The sequence below is a fragment of the Bufo bufo genome, chromosome 5 (genome assembly GCF_905171765.1).
Source record: "Bufo bufo chromosome 5, aBufBuf1.1, whole genome shotgun sequence".
Classification (NCBI taxonomy): Eukaryota; Metazoa; Chordata; class Amphibia; order Anura; family Bufonidae; genus Bufo; species Bufo bufo.
This window is the reverse complement of record NC_053393.1, coordinates 231,073,197-231,089,247: the sequence shown is the minus strand read 5'-3', so window position 1 is coordinate 231,089,247 and position 16,051 is coordinate 231,073,197. Positions and strand designations below refer to the sequence as shown.

At 41.1% G+C, this 16,051-nt stretch overlaps 1 protein-coding gene across 3 annotated transcripts in view; it reads left to right on the top strand.

The window, feature by feature from the left end:
• ELMO1 (engulfment and cell motility 1) overlaps positions 1-16,051 on the top strand; it is a 548,072-nt gene that overhangs the window by 450,678 nt on the left and 81,343 nt on the right. For all 3 annotated transcript variants that reach the window (XM_040433269.1, XM_040433270.1, XM_040433271.1), the window contains one exon: positions 4,733-4,845. In XM_040433269.1, the coding sequence (XP_040289203.1) occupies positions 4,733-4,845 (113 nt within the window). The remainder of the gene's footprint in view (positions 1-4,732; positions 4,846-16,051) is intronic.

Genomic DNA, 16,051 nt, shown 5'->3' with positions numbered 1-16,051 from the left:
CATGCCGTACCGGTACGTCATGTGTCCTTAAGGGGTTAAGGACACTATTTATCCTGTTATTCTGGACCACAGGATTTTTTTTCCTTTGACAAAGTCGTACAAGAGAGTAATTCTGGTGGACAAGGTGTACATTTAGACTGGGTTCACACTTGAGCGTTTTACAGCGCGTTCAAACGCGCTGTAAAACGCTCAACACATGAAAACCAATGCTTCCCTATGGCCCTGGTCCTTATTTGAGCGTTTTACAGCGCGTTTGAACGCGCTGAAAAATGCCCTACGCTCAAAAAAGTTCTTGAGCTTCTTTGGGGCGTTTTGTCGCGCGTTTGCGGCCATAGGACACTGCTGTCAATCACACAAACATGCGTAATACGCGCGTTGACTATGGACAAAAACACGCACAAAAACGCGCATATCAAATACGCTCAAGTGTGAACCCAGCCTTAAAGTGTAACTGTCATTATTTTTTTTATTTTTGTAATGAATAGGGGAAGTGATACTGATCATTTTTAAATATACTTTAATTACTGAAATCGTACAGTATATTTCTATTACAAAAATACCTCTAAAGTGGCCCATTTTGAGCCTTAGAAACGCTCCTCTATCTTCTGTTTATATAACAGTGGAGACTTGCTCAACATTGACTGTGTTATGTAAACAGAAGACAGACGAGCGTCGCTAAGGCTAAGAATGGGCCACGTTAGAGCAAATTTTCTAATAAAAATGTATGATTTCAGTAAATAAAGTATATCACAAAATGGTCAGTATCACTGCCCCTATCCATTACAAAAATAAAAAAAGAATGACAGTTATACTTTAAGTAACACAGTTTTGGCAAACATATCACCAATGATCAACCAGGGTTTAGAGAAGTGAATCTGCCAGATTTCATTCTGTTTATGAGACAACCCCTTTAACCCCTTAAGGACCCTTGCCGTACGTCACAGCTGGACATGACTTATGTACCAGAGACGTAAATGTACGGCAGGCTGATCGGGCGGGTGCAAGAGCTGCACCCGCCCGATCAGTGGCACGGAACCAGCAGTCACTGACAGCCGGGACCCTGCTGCATACGCCAGCATCGGGGAAGACACCGATGGCGGCGTATTAACCCCTTGTATGCCACGGTCAAAGCTGACTGCGACATGCGAAGGGTACGGGTGCCCTCCACATCTCCATCGGGTCCCTGCACTGCAGTGGCGGGGACTTGATGGCAGGAAGACAAGCCCAATGCCCTCCATAGGCATCGGGGCTTGCCTTCTACGGAAGCCTGTGAGATCCAGCCCTTAGGCTGGGTCTCATAGGCAGGCTGTCAACATAAAAGCTGACAGTTAATGCATTACAATACAGATTGTATTGTAATGCATTGCAGAGGGGATCAGACCACAGAAGTTGAAGTCGCAAAGTGGAACAAAAATAAAAAGTAAAAAAAAGTGTTTTTCATAATAAAAATAATAAAAATTTCAAGTAAAAAAAAAGTTTTAAATCCTAAAATAAAACACATAAAATTGTGGAAAAAAAAAAGAAATACAGACATATTGGGTATTGACACGCCATAACAACGCTCTATAAAATATCACATGATCCACGACCTCACCTGAAAGCCGTAGAAAAAAATAAAATAAAAACTGTGCTAAAACAATTTTTTTGTCACAAAAAGTACAACACCAAGCGATCAAAAAAGCATATGCCCCCCAAAATAGTACCAATCAAACCGTCACCTCAGCCCACAAAAAATTAGCCCCTACCTAAGACAATCGCCCAAAAAAAAAAAAAGCTATGGCACTCAGAATATGGAGACACTAAAACATTATTTTTTTTTATTTCAAAAAGGTTTTTATTTTGTTAAAAGTGAAAAAAAAAAAAAAAAAGTTGACATATTAGGTATCACCTTGTCCGTAACAACCAGGTCTATTAAAATATTACATGACCTAAGCCCCGCTCAGGTGAACACCTTAAATTTTTTTTTTAGAAAAAAGAGTGTAATACCAAGCGATCAAAATGTCATATGCACCCTAAAATAGTACCAATCAAACCGTCATCTTATACCTAAAAAAGTTAGCCCCTACATAAGACAGTCGCCCAAAAATAAAAATAAACTATGCCTTTCTGAATATGGAGACACTAAAAAATATTTTTTTTTCAAAAATGCTTTATTATGTAAAACTGAAGCAACCAAAAAAAGTCATATTTGGTATTGTCACGTCAGTAACAACCTGCTTTATAAAAATAGCACATGATCTAACCTGTCAGATGAACATTGTAAAAAACAAAAAATAAAAATGGTGCCAAAACAGCTATTTTTTGTTACCTTACCTCACAAAAAGTGTAATATAAAGCAACCAAAAATCATATGTACTCTAAAATAGTACCAACAAAACTGCCACCTTATCCCGTAGCTTCCAAAATGGGGTTACTTTTTTGGAGTTTCTACTCTAGGGCTGCATCAGGGGGTCTTCAAATGTGACATGGCATCTAAAAACCATGTGGAGTTCCTTTTCTTCTGCGCCCTGCCATGTGCCCATACAGCAGTTTATGACCACATGTGGGGTGTTTCTGTAAACCGCAGAATCTGGGTAATAAATTTTGAGTTTTGTTTGGCTGTTAACCATCGATGTGTTAAAGAAAAAGTTGGATTAAAATGGAAAATCTGCCAAAAAAGTAAAATTTTAAAATTTGATCTCCATTTTTCTTTTATTCTTGTGGAACGCCTAAAGGGTTAACAAGGTTTGTAAAATCGGTTTTAATTAACTTGAGGGGTGTAGTTTCTACAATGGGGTCATTTATGGGGGTTTCCACTATGTAGGCCCCACAAAGTGACTTCAGACCTGAACTGGTCCTTAAAAAGTGGGTTTTGGCAATTTTCTTAAAAATTTGAAGAATTGCTTCTAAACTTCTAAGGCCCCTTTCACACGAGCGAGTTTTCCGCGCGGATGCGTTGCGGGAGGTCAACGCACAGTATCCGCACGGAATCCTGACCCATTCATTTCTATGGGGCTGTTCACATGAGCGGAGATTTTCACGCATCACTTGTGCGTTGCGTGAAAATCGCAGCATGCTCCTGTTTGTGCGTTTTTCACGTAACGCAAGCCCCAAAGAAATGAATGGGGTTGCGTGAAAATCGCAAGCAAGTGCGGATGCGGTGCGATTTTCACGCATGGTTGCTAGGAGACGATCGGGATGGAGACCCGATCATTATTATTTTCCCTTATAACATGGTTATAAGGGAAAATAATAGCATTCTGCTCTGGAGGGGTTAAAAAAAAATAAAAAATCATTTAACTCACCTTAGTCCACTTGTTCGCGATGCCGGCATCTGCTTCTGTCCCCTTTACTGAATAGGACCTGTGGTGAGAATTAATTATAGGTCAAGGACCTTTGATGACGTCACTCCGGTCATCACATGGTATGTCACATGATCTTTTACCATGGTGAAAAATCGCGGGTGTTCCCACAACGCACCCGCACATTTTCCCACAACGCCCGTGTGAAAGAGTCCTAAGCCTTCTAACGTCCTAAAAAAATAAAATGACATTTTCAAAATGATGCCAACATAAAGTAGACATATGGGGAATGTTAAGTAATAAATATTTTATGAGGTATCACTTTCTGTTTTAAAAGCAGAGAAATAGAAATTTAGAAAATTGCGAAGTTTTCAAATTTTTGGGTAAATTTGGGATTTGTTCATAAATAAAGGTGAAATATATTGACTCAAATTTATGACCATCATGAAGTACAATGTGTCACGAGAAAATAGTCTCTGAATGACTTTGATAAGTAAAGGTGTTCCAAAGTTATTACCACATAAAGTGAGATATGTCAGTTTTGCTAAATTAGGCCTGGTCAGGAAGGGGGCAAATGGCCCAGATGGGAAGTGGTTAATAAATAAAAATGAAATATTTTGACTCAAATTTACCACTATCATGAAGTACAATATGTGACAAGAGAACAATCCCAGAATGGCTTGGATAAGTAAAAGCGTTTTAAAGTTATCACCACATAAAGTGACACATTTTAGATATGCAAAAAATGGACTGGTCCTTAAAGAGGACCTTTCACCAGGATACATGTATTGAAATAGTTATATTACCTTACAGTGCAGCCCCCAGTGATGTCTTTCCACTGTGGTCCCCGTTTGTTTTGGCGCCTTATATGCTAATGAGGCGATTCGGTTCAACTAGGCGGGTCTTAGCTAGGGAGAAGGAGCTCAAGTTCTCGCGGGAGAAGGAGCTGTTGTTTTGCTTATGACTGTATAAAGCTGTATAATACACGCTACAGCTGGTGAACTGTGAAAATGATTGTATAAGGCCTCATGCACACGACCGTTATTTTATTCCGTGTCCATTGTGCCGTTTTTCGTGATTTGCATGGCAAATGATAGGAAAAAAACGGACGCGGATGACAATCTTGTGTGCCTCCGTGTTTTTTAGCGGTCCCATTGACTTGAATGGGTCCGCGAACCGTTTTCCGCGAAAATAATAGGACAGGTTATATTTTTTTGACGGACTGGAACCACGGAGCACGGACGCAGATGACAAACGGTGCATTAGCCAAGTTTTCAACGGACCCATTGAAAGTCAAGGGGTCCGCAGAAAATCACGAAAAACGGCACAACGGACACAGAATAAAACGGTCGTGTGCATGAGGCCTAAAGCTGTACACGCTACAGCTGGTGAAAAATTCTAAAACAATTGTGATCTTTTTCATCATGAATGTCCTTTTTATCACTTTGTAGGGAGCTGAAAGAGAAGATTCAGCCAGAAATCTTAGAACTTGTAAAACAGCAGCGACTTAACCGGCTGGTTGAAGGAACTTGCTTTAGAAAACTGAACAGTCGGAGAAGACAAGGTATGTCTATAAAATTTGTTCAAGTATAGACCTCTGTTTCAATCATGTTTTTCCAGCCAGTAGACCTTTACTAAGGGTTTGCTACAATTCATCAATGAATCAGTAGAGGCAAACAACACCACTGCTTTGGGGCCCATAGTGAGATGGGGGCCTGGCACTGAACACCTTTTTCTACTTCTTGATGGCTACAGCATTTTCCTGCATCTGCTGCTATGGGGTACATACAGATTTTTACCATGGGGGGTGGGGGGAGTGAAGCTTTACTATGGGGCCCTATAATTTCTGTGTATGTCCCCCAACCTCCCTTCAGTTGAGAGACTAAGTCTCGGCAGGTTTTCTGCTTCAGGTTGCAATTAAGAATGTTCTTATTGATTGACAGCAAGATGGGATGTAGAATTTAGTGAAGAATTGAAATGCAATTTTACCATGATCGAACTTTTCCTAGAACCAGAAGACCCCTTTATGAGATATCAAACTGAAATGCCGTATTTTTCGCTTTATAAGAGGAGGAAAATAATTTTAAAAAAAATCATCAGACCCCGATATCAGACTTCAAATCAGACCCCGATATCAGACTTCAAATCAGACCCCGATATCAGACTTCAAATCAGACCCCGATATCAGACTTCAAATCAGACCCGCATATCAGACTTCAAATCAAACCCTCATATCAGACTTCAAATCAAACCCCCATATCAGACTTCAAATCAAACCCCGATATCAGACTTCAAATCAGACCCCGATATCAGACTTCAAATCAGACCCCGATATCAGACTTCAAATCAGACCCCGATATCAGACTTCAAATCAGACCCCGATATCAGACTTCAAATCAGACCCCCATATCAGACTTCAAATCAGACCCCCATATCAGACTTCAAATCAGACCCCCATATCAGACTTCAAATCAGACCCCCATATCAGACTTCAAATCAGACCCCCATATCAGACTTCAAATCAGACCCCCATATCAGACTTCAAATCAGACCCCGATATCAGACTTCAAATCAGACCCCCATATCAGACTTCAAATCAGACCCCGATATCAGACTTCAAATCAGACCCCCATATCAGACTTCAAATCAGACCCCCATATCAGACTTCAAATCAGACCCCCATATCAGATCCTCAGATCAGACCCCTATATTCGATCCTCAGATCAGACACCCATATCAGACCTCAGATCAGACCCCCATCAGAGCTAAAATAAATTAAGTTACCTGTCCTGCTCTGCTACTACACTGCAGGAACGGTGTTCACTCCTGCAGTCACGCTCCCTCGTCTTCCCTGGGCCTCACAGCACTGTGACCTGGCTCTGTACAGTGTCAGGTCATAGTGCATGCACTATGTCCTGAAACTGTCCACAATCAGCACAGTGTAGCATGGGCCCGGAGAAGACCAGGGAGGGGTGAGTACAGGCAGTGCCAGCAGCGCATGACTGACCACTTCTCGCGCCTCTGCATACTAATAAGCGCTTCCAGAATGAAAGTGCTCAATAGTATTCCCTTCATAGGACACACTGCCCTTTTCCTCCCACTTTTACAGGAAATAAAGTGTGTTTATAAAGCGAAAAATACAGTATGTATGTATGTATCTATCATTCAAGTATGCTAAAAGATATACAACAGCTTTGTTACATTTCTTTTTGTAAAATACATTTTTTATGACCTTGAATGAGTCTCCCAAGGCAGAAGAGTGATTCTAATAGTACACTATATATGACTTATTTAACAGCATATTTAACCCCTATTACAGTATATGACATTATAAGGCACAGTGTAAACAAAGAAGTACAAATAAATTTAGTATAGTTTGATGTTTCTTTGTGCTGGCATCATGCTGTTTCCCCAGAGTCCTCTTTACATTCAAGGAAAGCTAGAAATTTCAAAGGCTTTCTGCATTGTGCGTTTTCTTATTATAAACAGCAGTCATTCTGAAATATTTTTTAGTTGTGTGGCATGATTAGAAGACCTTAGATATGAGGTCACTGTAGTGGACTGTTTTACAACATCTGCTAGTTCACTTGCAATTAGTATAAGTGTATAAAGAATATCCGATTTAAAGGGCTCTGCCAATTCATAACAGTATTCCCAAATGTCCAAAGACTGCATGCCGTGGCACAATAAACTGAATACATGCTTTGATTTCACCTCAACTACTGGTGAGAAGGATCCCAATTGGCAGTCAGAAGGCGCACATGCAGTGATGTGAAGTTCTTGAATATGTGACTGCTGAGGCCAGTGAGTGGCTGCAGTAGTCTAATGACCAAGAAAAGATTACCTGCCATTAGTTTTTTTAAATAGGCTGGATAGCCTGTTTAACCCAATCATCGGCATTTAACCATAGTCAGTTGTCTGAGAGGTCGTTTACCGGGTGCGGGCTGCTCCCATTTCCCAAATGGTCACTTCGCGACTAGATGGTAGGAGTTGTTTGGTTCATATGGCAGACATATAACTTGTGAAGGCTCCAGACCTGCCATGGTAACGTTTCTATTGAGCCCTACCTCAGGCAGGGCTGAATAGAAATACAATACAGCCATTTTCCATGGTAAACCATTGCAGTCCATTCTAGAAACGATTTGATGATCGAAGTCCCATAGGGAGAATAAAAATAAAGTTAAAAAGTTTTTAAAAATATAAAAAAACATATTCTCCCTATTTTACATATAAACATCATTGGTATTGCAGCATCCGAAAATGCCCTTTTAAAATATGAAAGTATTTATCATGTATACGAAATACCATAATGGGGGGAAAAATCAAGATGGCTGACTCACAGTTCTTTTTAATTAGTTCATCTGCGGTAAAATTCTGAGTGGTTTTAAAATGGTATAAGTAAAAGCTACAGATTGCCCTATAAAAAAGAGCCCCTACACAGTTCTGGAATGGAAAGCAAAAATGTTTTTCAAGTTTTAATGTATTGAAACATAATATGAATTTGGTATCACTGTAACTGTACTGACCCTCATAATAAAGGTAATGTGTTTTACTGCCCAGTGAACAGCAACAAAACCCCTAAAGCATTAATAATTTTTTCCCAACATCCAAATACATTGTATGGAAAATTAAGTGGTGCTGTTGGAAAGGACAATTTGTCTTGCAAGAAGCAAGCCTTCATGCGGCTATGTGAATGAAAAAAAAAAAAAAAGTTATGGCTTTTGGAAGACAGGAAAAGGGTTAATTGAAATATATCAGAAAGTATCAAACACAGAAACTGTCTTAGCTATACATATAGAGAAATCATCCCCTGACCAGATTAGACTTACAGTATAAATAGTATAATAATTCTGCTTCCTGCACGTTCCAATGCAAGAGTTGTCTGTGGGCTACAGTAAAGGTGGAAACACAGGCCAGGAACCCCAGGACTAAGTCTTAACCTACAGTAGAATGGCATTAAATGAGTAGTCTTGTAACAACTACTTATTGTTTATTCACTGGATAAGGCATAACTCTTGGATCAGTGGGCATCCAACCAATTAAGTTATTGGGTCCTCAATATGAATGGACTATTGAAGATAGCCGAGTACAGTGCCAAGCTATTTCTGGCAGTCCCATAGAGATTGAATGGAGCGGCAATGTGCTCCATTCTCATGATCGGTGGGGGGCCTAGTGGTTGAAAGCCAGCCCACCGATCTAACAGCTGTTCTGTATCCATTAGATAGGGGACAGTCTGATGTTACTGGAATACCCCTTTAAACATGTGAAGATCAGTTATAAGGTGATGCTGAACAACACTGGCCTATTAGACTAATTGCAGGGTATTATATTTATTATAAACAAGTACTGCCATGGATGTACCGTTTGTGATGGCAGACTCTTGGGAGTGATGGCAATCTCTGTACAGCGTTGTGGCATAGGTAAGAGTTTAAAATGAATATTTTCTATAGCTCCAGTGGCATAAATGGGCGCAACAGATGATCAACGATAACTCATACATGAACACTTTCATGGCATGAATCCAAGTGTCTTATTATTTTCTGCTAGTAGGGTACAGTAAATGCCCTTAATACAGCCACAGCAGTCATGCGGCTTTCCTTTCTTTGCTGCCCACATTACAGCTTACGAACACAATGCACTTAAAATAATCCTCCAAAAAGTGTTTCAGACAAGGATAGGAGGCTTGAGATTTCAAAGACTGTATCACAGAATCAGAACTCCTCTTTTTCTTTTCACTGCAGTTGCAGGATAAAAAGAAAATAGAATGGTGTAGAAGATAATGCGCGTTTTAGTCTGTGACATGGTAAAGCCAAGATGTCTTTTTTCTTTTCTTCTTTCTCCCAAGTACAAGGACTGTTTCTCTTTAATTAGAAACGGCTTGCTGCTACTGCTGCTGACTGGCATGTATACAGCCAGTGAGCAGATAAGGAAGAAAAAAAAGAATATCCCATAAACTCAAAATAATAAAGAAAGCATCCGCCTGAAAAGAGGCATTATGTAGCTCCAAATTGATATGTCACTCTTGTCAACTGCTTGTATTCCCTTGTGCTGCAAATTGCTCAAAAGGATACAGACTCACACATCTGGACTGAGTTGGATATATTATAAAGTCAGTCCTGTGTATTCACTTCCAAACTCTGAACTGATGAATGGTTGGGAATGGCATTTATTTTATTAAATAAATGACAGCGTGGAACATCAGGTCTGTCTCAAAAGGGTGATACGAACAATTGATTGAAAAAATGAAGGGTTGGTTTCAGATGTGATTTTTAAAGCAGTCTTTTTTCTGCATAAACATATGGGTACAGGGTATACATAGTATATGCCACAAATGGCAGGTTAGGCTAGCTTCAAATATATCAGTTGTGTCCGGCCAGGTTTTCTTTGGCCGAGAGCTGGACACAACTGATATATGTGCACAGATCCGGTGTCTATATACTGAAAGCACCAGACACAAAAACGCTGCATACTGCATTTCTCTGTTCGCCGTTGTTTGGCATCCAGCATCACAACTGATGCATCGGATTTATGAGAACAATCCCATAAAAAAAACTATGGGATCAATTCTGGCTTAGTTCTTCTCAGATGTTTTCTGCTTCATGTAGGGGGGGGAACTGAGCTGGATAGCTGGACAAATGTTTAGGGGCCCTTCACATCGAGGACCCACACTTGTTTCCACTTATTGCAGCTGTAGCAACTGTTGGAAAGGAGACCCCTGTTCTAAATATTGTTGAGGGTCCTTGGAGTGGCATCCTGTGGATATGCCCTAAATGTTTGTGATGAGAATCCCCATTTAACGAGCTTCTCCACTGTTTCTTTTTTTATAACTGAGTAGTACAAGCAAACACAAGAAACTTTGTAATATATCTTATCAGACAAAGATGCTTCCTTCTCCTCTTCTCAGGCTCCTCCTTTACTGCTCCCCCCTCCTGTTCTGTAAATGTCTGTTCATTGCTTAGATAGATCTTCAGTGAAGACTGTTGAAGACAGCATACCTGCGCACTGAAGAAGCAGATCACTTTGAAGTCTATGGAGAGGGGACAAGGGAAAGGGGGGAAGGGGGCTGCTGCATGCAGACACAAGCAGAAAGACTTGACAGTGATTTCCTGTCTTATCTCACTGTGGTATTCACACCTAAACTGCTCAGTTCTGCTGTGTAATGTCCCATATCTGCTGCTGCTTCTGAAGGTGTTTTACAGATAGAGAGCAGGTAATTCTCTTTATCCATGTCCTCTGTTGGGACAGACATGATCAGCTAGTCTTCACTTAGGAGCGCTAAAAGAAAGTGGAGAATTACAGACAAATTACAGAGGGTAAAATACTTTTTTACATGGTGGATACAAGTTATATAATGACCAGAGTTATATCTCATCTACAGTACATACACAGCAACTTATGCTGAGAAATTACCTGAAATTACAGTTACACTTTAATATACAATTACCTAATAGAATATATGTAAATAGGGGTCTCTAAACCAGTGAATCCCTCTAATGTATCACTTTGGTTGTATATGCATTTTATACTAAAGTCTTGAATAGTTTCTTGGTTTAGAAATTCAGAACTATTAAACAGTTCAGACTGTCAATGTCTCTAAATGTACACTATTTCTCTATAATTTTTTATATCCATACAGTGAAGTATATATAATTCGGTCTTTCTGCAGCCACGACTTAAGAAGCTTACTAAAGACATTAATTATATTGCATTCATTGGGAGCCATATGCATATTGATCCCTGAAGTTCAGCATGATATGCTGTCAAATGCAGAATCATTAGTCTCCCTTTCCACTAGTCCCCACCATTCTCTGGGGTTCTTATTTATATGTGGGGAAAAGTCTGGACACACCATTTTAACTGGTGTAATTTGTAGACAATTGACTTCCAGCTTGTGCAAGTATTTGGGAGGGAGGCTGCATTATTTGGTGGAGGAAACTTTTTCGGCCGCCTTATTGAATTTAATACAGGACCTATATACAATATATGTAGATTTAAGAAAAATAGGCAGATAACCTAGACAAAATTCCTTACATATAAGAGTCAGTAATGTCTGCTGGAAGCTATAAATAACTACCTATGGTTAGAATAGAAACTTTTTCAGGGTCGTGTACAGTACACACATGTACCAGAAAAATAACCTGGAGCTGCCCTCTCCTGGTGTACATAGGAGCAGCTCATCCTTACATAGGTAAAGAGCACTACAGGATATGTATGTGGAAGTTGCTTTTGATTAAAGCATTTAAGAAACGCTCTGGTGCTCCAAATCAAGGTACCCCAAGGGGTTAATATCCACGTGTGGTAGAGACATACACTGACACACAGGTGGGTCAAAAACTATCTCATTGTTTATTACAATGATTAAAGCAGTTTTTACATCTTCAGAGGGGGGCGTCCCCCTCTGATGCTCATGCCATTATTTCATTGGCTAAGAAGGAAAAAGAGATAACAAGAAAAGAGATAACACTTGGAGTCTTACAAACTTTGGTATGTGAACTGGTGTAAACATCTGTGCACCGGCGCCATCTTATAATGGTGTCTTACTGACATGAATACTGCTTATGTCATATATGACACTTCAAGAAGGTGCTTTTTTATAGGCACTAAATATATATGTGAATCATCTAGCTAAGTAATTGGCTCAAGCATTCTTCTACAGTCTATACATCACTCTTGGCACATTTGTAGGCAGAGGAGAGGACAAGCACTGCCCACAGCTGTGTGCCCCCCTTCTTCTATCTTCATACAGCTTGGCTAGTCAAGGGGGGATGGGAGGCACTTGAGATAAGGAACAAGCAGCTTAAAGCAACTACTAAAAAAATCATAGTTACACAGTCCTAGAGATACAAAATATAGAATGATAGTCACACATCAGCCCCCCCTTGAATCTCATTCTTTCCCTAAACCTAAACATCGGTCCCAATGCTCAGACTCGTCTTCACAAGCTTCCATGACAAGCTTATTCCTAATGAATAGCCCATGACACTGGATTTGAGCACGGGGAAGTCAGATGATCTTTCCCTAATTTGCGCTGACATCATATGGGGGGGGAGACTGGAGGTCATCAGTGCTTCTGATTTTTCTGGATCGAAGTCTTCATACAACTCACCCATCATCATCTCTGGTACGGCCTCGTCAACTGCCTTGCTGAACAATTTCTTTACACAAGGAATAATACAGCAGATAATTAGTACAAGCAAAACTAAAACAACGATGATGATATCAATTCTCTCGCCTTCTGCCCATTGACTGTTGTGAACATATGTCACGTCTGTATGTGAGCAACAAGAGCATACACCGTGAATAGCTACTGACCGGACCCAAACTAGGGAGGATAAAGGGTGACCCCTGTCAGACCCTAAAAGCTCTCCCTATGCTGCTAAGCACATGTCCAGATCTAAATGGTGGATCGAGACATGCCCGCATACCTAAGGCTGATGACCACTGCAACCCCTACAATAGTGGAAGGGGCACGGCCACCGGTGCCCTGCTCAGAATATCGACGGAACCGGGGTCGCCTCGGATCCAGTCAGAAAACAAACAGAAACACACAATGTCTGCACACTTAACTGAAGGAGCTGCAGCAGCAGTGAAAACAGATCCAAAGTCAGCAGACACTATCCGAAGTACTTGCTTCAGCAGAACTCAGGTCCATAGAAAGATATCACACAAGTGAAGATACTCAAGCGAAAGATACAGCTCAAATGAGAAGTATAATCCACACTCTACAAAGGAGGAGGGGTGATTTAAAGGCAGAGAAATCAAACACAGGAGGAACAGCTGGGAGGAAGGAAACAGAAAGTAAAGACCTCAACACAGGGGCGGAGAAAACAGAGCAGAGGGAACTCCTCCAAGCTCTAGTAGTGACATCATCACAGGGGTGGAGAAAACAGAGCTGTGAGAACGTCTCAAAGCTCTGGTAGTGACAACATAGGAACTATTAATCCTGAGACTCTTTGGGCAATACTATCAATGGATCACTGGGCTAGAAGTATCGTACTGTAACAACTTTGTTCTTCCTTTTGCACAACCTTTTCACAGCCCAGAAACCTATTTTTACTATCTCATTTAAAATCCATATTCTTTTGAGTCAGGATCAGCAGTCACACAAGGGGGAACAAGAAACATCATCCTTTCAAGTCTCCAGACTCAACACTTTCTTGAAATGACTCCAATTATGCTTTCCTCTGAGCTTCACTTTGTTTGTGGTCAGCAACACTCGGAATGGACCATCAAACCAGGGTTTGAGGACTTTTCTAACGTGTCTTTCTACTACCACCTGAAAGGATTTGGATCTTTCTGGACCTCTACGACCACCTTGGTTTGATGTCACTGACGTCAGGAGAGATATTTCTCAGCTAGCAATAACATGACACACACACAGGTATCACTGAGAAATACTCTAACTTTATTATGCTATCGCTTGGCCTTATATAGGCAGTAGAAAAGTTTGCATAACAACAGCGTTAAACCAATCATAAAAGATAAACATTGGTGCTCATACACATACTACCGGAACATCCTTATATAGTATGTGTACGTGCAGTAAGCAAAAAGAATAGGTTTTAATCAGTCATATATAAGAATGTACGCAGTTGTGCCGAATGACCCTGAATAAGGCAAGAACGTTTGTACTAGTTCTGGGAGATTCCCAGAATCTGTCCTGGGACAGATAAGCGAACCTAACTCACAGCAGGGGAACTTGAAACAGTGCGTGGGTGAGATGTTATAACAATTCTTTACATATTTAGAAGAAACAATATGGAGTCACATTTCTCTTCACCACCCAATCTCTGGACACAAGTGGGTGGGTTCCTGGTACTTTATCAAGATCTGGAAATGAAGCAAAAACTTGAGAATATATTTTTATCAAATTCTTGTGCAAACTGATCACATAATCTGTCAGACAACCATGTTGCATCTGGAGCTGCTGTGCAAAATACAATCCTGTACCAGGGCCTGAACCAAAAATGACCTTATAGGGACTAAGGCCTGCCTTATGGTTAGGGATTTACGTTATTGAAAAGAGGGAGGGCTACCAGCAGGCACTATGTTCATCACTTTTTGAATTTTTTACTTTAGTGTCCCGTTCAGTTTCTTTTTTCCCTACCATACCGCTGCTTTGTGGATGGTACGAAGCATGTAAGGCCTGTTCTACACCCAAAACCTTCATTATCGCCTGTATCACTTCACCTGTGAAGTGAACACCTCTTTCACTTTCAATGGTCTCAGGTACCCCATACCTGCATACAACTTCGGCCATAATCTTCTTTGCTTCTTTGGGTATGCTTTTGGCCATCCTGAAAACAAGTAATCACACTCAATACATACTCCTATACGCCCACCTTGGGTAGTTGAAGGTAGTCTGCAAGCGTTGAAACAGATACAAAGGGCAAGACGTTTGTTTCTGGGGTACCTTGACCACCTTGCCCACATTGTTCTGGGCACAAATCATACATCCTTGAGTATATCTGACTGCTACAGTGCTAAACCCTGGGGAATACCATGCGCTATGTACTAAATCACTCATTGTAGTTTTTGACTGGTGCGTCACTACAAGGGTTGCCTGTGCCATCGTGAGGTAGAGGGACCTGGGAAGGCAGAGTTTCTCTTGGAACTGTATAAGTCCTTCCTCATTTGTAGTCCCTCCTTTTTTCATCCACCAGTCCCTTTCTTCCTTTCCCATCTGGTTCTGTAAGGTCTTAAGAACTTCCGGCAGACAGAAGGAGTTATTTCAGGGACCTGAGCTGTGGCCACTTAAAGCAGGGGTCTGCCTAGGCAATTTGGCAGCCATTTTTGCTGCCTGATCTGCCGTGGATTTTCCTTTTGCCTCCTCTGAGTCTGTTTTACAGTGACCTTTTGTTGTTATAACCGCCACTCAAGTTAAAGACATGAGGGCTTCCATCAGAGACCTCACTGCTTCCCCATTTTTGATGGGTTTACCTGAAGCGGTCAGGAAGTCTCTGGCTTTCCAAATGAGCCCATAGTCATGGGCCATCCCAAAAGGCATACCTGGAATCAGTGTAAATGTTGGCTGTTTTTCCATCTGCATATCTGCAAGCCATCTTCAGAGTATTTAGATCCACTTCTTGAGCAGACATGTGTGGTGGTAAGGACTATGCTTTTTTAGAATGTCATGTTTAGTTACCACTGCCCAACCTGTGTAGTACTTGCCATTCTGGTCATACTTCGATCCATTCACAAAGAGCACGTGATCTGGATTACCTAATGGCTGATTTACCACATCCCGCTGTCTCTTGTGACATCATCTGCAAACAACCGTGAGCCTCTTCCTTTGGATCTGGAAGAAAGGTTTAAGTGCCCTAACTCTTCCCTCCCCCCTTGTTCCAGAGGCAACAGTGTGGCTGGATTCATAGTATTACATCTTTTGGACAGCAACATTGTCAGGCAACAAAATGGAACACTGCATTCTAAAATAGCGGTCAACAAAAATATTTTTGAGTTGTACTTTTCATGAGGATAAGGCCTCATGCACACGACCGTTGTGTGCATCCGTGGCCGTTGTGCCGTTTTTCCGTTTTTTTTCGCGGACCATTGACTTTCAATGGGTCCGTGGAAAAATCGGAAAATGCCACCGTTTGGCAGCCGCATCCGTGAGCCGTGTTAACTGGCCGTGAAAAAAATATGACCTGTCCTATTTTTTTTCACGGCCAACGGTTCACGGACCCATTCAAGTCAATGGGTCCGTGAAAGAACACGGATGCACACAAGATTGGCATCCGTGTCCGTGATCCGTGGCCGTAGGTTAGTTT